Consider the following 4068-nt stretch of genomic DNA (forward strand, 5'->3'; position numbering starts at 1 on the left):
CGCCTCCCAAGTAGCTGGGACCACAGGCGCCCGCCACAACGCCCGGCTATTTTTTGGTTGCAGCCGTCATTGTTGTTTGGCGGGTCTGGGCTGGGGATTCGAACCCACCACCTTAGGTGTACGTGGCTGGCGCCTTAGCGGGTTGAGCTATAGGCGCCGAGCCAAGTGTATAGTTTTTCATCTGTCAGTTTTGTAGGAGAAACTCGACCTCACCAATCTAAGAAATCAGACACGTAGGTTAAAGGGATGTTGTGAAAATCAAAATCATGAATGTGGAAAAATCTTTGGAAAAGCCATTACATTTCACAGAGGAGCCAGGATGTCACTACGATTAAAAATCTCGACGTGTATGTGATGTGTGGGGTATTTCTCAGGTGACTGGCATATTTGTTGAATCAAAACACCTGCTTACCTAACCTATTTGCACATTGGTAACTTGTGAACAAGCTACAGTTCTGTGAAACACAGAAACACACGTTAGTTAGAGTTTAGGCATTAAAATCTCTTGCTTTTTCAATTTATTTGTGGGCCACGACCACTTGCTTGGCACTGCAGTCCATGGCTATGTCACAAGCTTCTCTGACAAACTTTGGATGTGCCACAAAGTGTTAAGATGGTGACTTATATGAATTGCTATTAGGGTCGTTTTCAGGCAGGGTCCGTGATGAATGCCCCTTCCCTCTAGGAATCTCCTGATCAGATAGGCATTCCCAGCTCTGAAGTTGTGTGTGGCGTGGAAACTACCCGGGCAACAGGCTTTAAGACAAGGTTTCCAGAAAAGACCCAATGAGAGTTCTTTATTTGTTCAGAGCTTGAGTTATGAAGAAAACAGCAGCCTAGCTCATCAAAAAATGAAACGACCTGAGGATTTTCTCATAAGGGTTTTTAATGAAGATTGACTGAACTTTATAAACAAGGCTATTTCAGGTTTGAAATAAGGCAATTTGCAGACTCATTATAGCCTTTCAACTCCCTCTTCCTCCTGCTAGGAGAAAAGATAGAAACAAGCCTAGGTCCTTAAGGCAGGGAGGGAAACGTTGGCCTGACCCTGGGCTTAAGCAACCAACTGTCAACAGGAAGGAAGCTTATTAACCTTTCTCCTCCTCCCCTTTTCCCGGGTGAGAATCGGCTCCTCCTCCTCCTGGTCGTGCGACCCTGGTACAAAATGCAAACAGCCGCCTGCCTTCTCCACCCTGCGCTTCTTCCCCCAGAGAAGGAAGGAGGGAGAGGAAAGGGCGCAGCTCCAAGCCTAGTCCAGCAAGTCTGATAATCGGACGTGAACGTTCCGACGAGACAATCTGACACCGCAAGCACCCGATTTACCAGGCTCTGAGTTAGCATACGGCACCCCAACGCCTAGCCTGACCCCCCACAGCTCCGGGATATCCCAGCCCCGGTGCCTTGTGCAGGTGGTGCAAACGCCCCTGCTCTCCGGCGCCCCCTGCCGGGAAGAGGGACAGCGGCGACCACGGAAGAGCAGGACGCCGGGCTGGGACAGAGCTCGTGTACCGGGAAGGAGCCGGGAGGAAGCAGGGACCTTCCCTGATGGTGCCGCCGCCTCCTCCGAGCCGGGGAGGAGCAGCTAGGGGGCAACTGGGCAGGAGCCTGGGTCCGCTGCTGCTGCTCCTGGCGCTGGGACACTCGTGGACCTACCGAGAGGAGCCCGAGGACACCGACAGGTAAGCGCTGCCAGCCCCAGCGGAGGGCGAGCTCCTGCTTGGTGCGCGCCCAGGTCGCGGGTGCGGGCGGTCCCCTCACCGTCCTCTCCCAAGGCGTTCTGCACGCACTCGCTCCTCGGGCCAGGGGCAAGGCGTTCAGCTGTCCAGGGTGACACCTAACTCTGCTCTTGATACCACCCTCTGCGCCCTCAGCCTGGGCTTCTGCTATCTCTGGGTCGGGGTTCTGGAAGACTGTCCTGCGCCCCGCGTTCCTGCCCCCTCCCGTGCCACACCGGCCGGCATGGCTGGAGGGCCCCGCTTTCTTAGCTTTCTCCTTTTCCTCCTGGGGCTCGGCTCGCTCCTTTGTGACCCTCGCCTGGCGTGTCCCGGTTTCTGGAGTCCAGTCAGAGGACGGCTCAGGGACCACCGCCTGCCCCGCGCTCCGCGAGCGCTAGAGGTTCCCCAGCGCGCGCGCCGCCTCCGCCCCACCGCCAACAGTCACACATTTCCTCTGCTACCTTTTTGTAGAGAAATCTGTTCAGAAAATAAAATCGCGACGACCAAGTACCCTTGTCTGAAGGCTTCAGGCGAGCTCACCACATGCTACAGGTAAGCCTGCGGAACCCTGCAGAGTGGCGGTCCGTGCGCACCCCGGCTGCGTGGGAAGGCGGCGCGCTCGGGGACCCGGGGTCGCGTTTACGCTGGGACGTGCTGGCTGTGCGTTCCTCGGCGCGGACCTTTGCGTTGATTGGCTCTAGGCTGAGTTTCCACCTACAGTGTGTGCCCTGAGATCCTGAGACTCTACCTGAGGTACTTGCATGGTGGAAGCTGGAGGGAGGAGGCTGCAGCTTTGTGAAGGAGTGGGTTGAATTTTGACTGTAAACAGTGGGACATGACAGAGACAAATGGCTGCTTTTACATGTGCGTTTTGTTTGGAAAATACAAAGTCAACACTAAGGGAATGAGTTGGCACTTTTGACCTTCCGTTAGGACAAAGTGGATGACTGTCAAGGCCTCTGGATAAAAAGGGGGAGGGGATTGCGGGTGGTTGTGTTAAGTGAAAATATGAATATTCTTGGGACACAGGAAAGAAGAGGAACAGTCTGCAAATGTGGGCCCCAGATCCACCTGAGTGTTTTAGTCACTAACGTGTTTTAACATAGCAGCTATTCCCTAATTCATTTCTCCCAGTCTCAATTCCCAGTTGTTCCAAATTCAGCCTATTTTATTCTGTCTCCCGCCACATCTCTCAGGTGCTTATAATATAGAATCACTTAGCGCCTCTAACGTCTTAAAGTTAAGTGTGGACAGGGCTGGGAAACCTGTAGTACCAAAAAATGCTCCCCGGGCGGTTCTTCTCCCTAACCGGAGATAAGAGCAGGTGGTTTATCCCCAACCGGAGAGAACCGCTTTTCCCTGCTCGCAGCCTTTAGGTGGGGATTGATTTAGTTTTTTCACTATGAATTTTTGGCTTCTGTTCCAGTTGGTTGGAGGAGGTACACACCCTCACATGTCTGCTTTCTTAAAGGTACTGATCAAGACACTCTGGTCACATGCTTGTGGCAGATTCTGTCTCTGAGACCCTTATGCTCTATTTGGGGCTCCAGGATAAATAGTGGGCAGTACAGGATAGCCTAGCAATCTCCAGAAATGAACTTGAAAAAAGGAAGTTTTACTATTCGTAATGTCATAGCCAGTGAACTGGCCATAATGCTTTTGGCTGCAAGAAGCTTTATTTCACATAAGACTGTCAAAAACAACATGAGTTACGTTGTGTTCTCATACTTCTAAATCTGTTGTGGGCGAGGGAACGACAACCCTCACTTAAGTGAATCAACAGTCATTCCTTGGCCTTGGAAAGGGCGGCTTTCTCCCAGGGGATGAACTGAACAAAATGTGCCAGTTAGAGGAGAAAGGAATTATATTCAAGTGGCAGGTGAAGACTTCAGGAGGTTCACTGAAGAAGTAAGGTCACCCTGCTGGTATAATGACCTGCTGGTGCTGGCAGCGGGATTGCCCGCCCATTTCCAACCCTGTGTTTCATCTACACCACCACAATATTTCTTAGGACACATTGTTTTTCTATCACTGCAGTGGAAGGCTTCTAATTTAACATGGAAAGTGTCCCTGAGATGGTTTGCTCATTTGTCCAGTCCTTGAAGGTCAGACTTCACATAAATCAGTGACAGTGAAAGAATGCATGTCAGATGCTCAGAAATCGTCAGTCTGACTATTCTGTTATGGTTGTTCCTATCATCTTTTCCAGACTTTTTGAAGCAGTGAGGTGTTTCTATTATAATCAACAAAGGATGTTAGCAATGTCTTGGCCTTTGTTTCCACTAACAGCTACCCAAAGAAACAGCTATGAGTATAAGGAAAAGACCATAAAGAATTTTATTTCAGGGCAGCG

General features: G+C 51.1%; 1 protein-coding gene across 1 annotated transcript in view; it reads left to right on the plus strand.

Moving 5' to 3' along the window:
* Positions 1-1242: 1242 nt before the first annotated feature.
* Positions 1243-4068, plus strand: part of CCBE1 (collagen and calcium binding EGF domains 1) — a 212080-nt gene continuing 209254 nt past the window's right edge. Inside the window, exons 1-2 of the mRNA XM_012804284.2 lie at positions 1243-1679; positions 2187-2267. Of these exons, the coding sequence (XP_012659738.1) occupies positions 1546-1679; positions 2187-2267 (215 nt within the window). The 5' untranslated portion in view covers positions 1243-1545. The remainder of the gene's footprint in view (positions 1680-2186; positions 2268-4068) is intronic.

The sequence above is a fragment of the Otolemur garnettii genome, unplaced genomic scaffold, assembly GCF_000181295.1.
Source record: "Otolemur garnettii isolate 467f Iridium unplaced genomic scaffold, OtoGar3 scaffold00027, whole genome shotgun sequence".
NCBI classification, from domain to species: domain Eukaryota; kingdom Metazoa; phylum Chordata; class Mammalia; order Primates; family Galagidae; genus Otolemur; species Otolemur garnettii.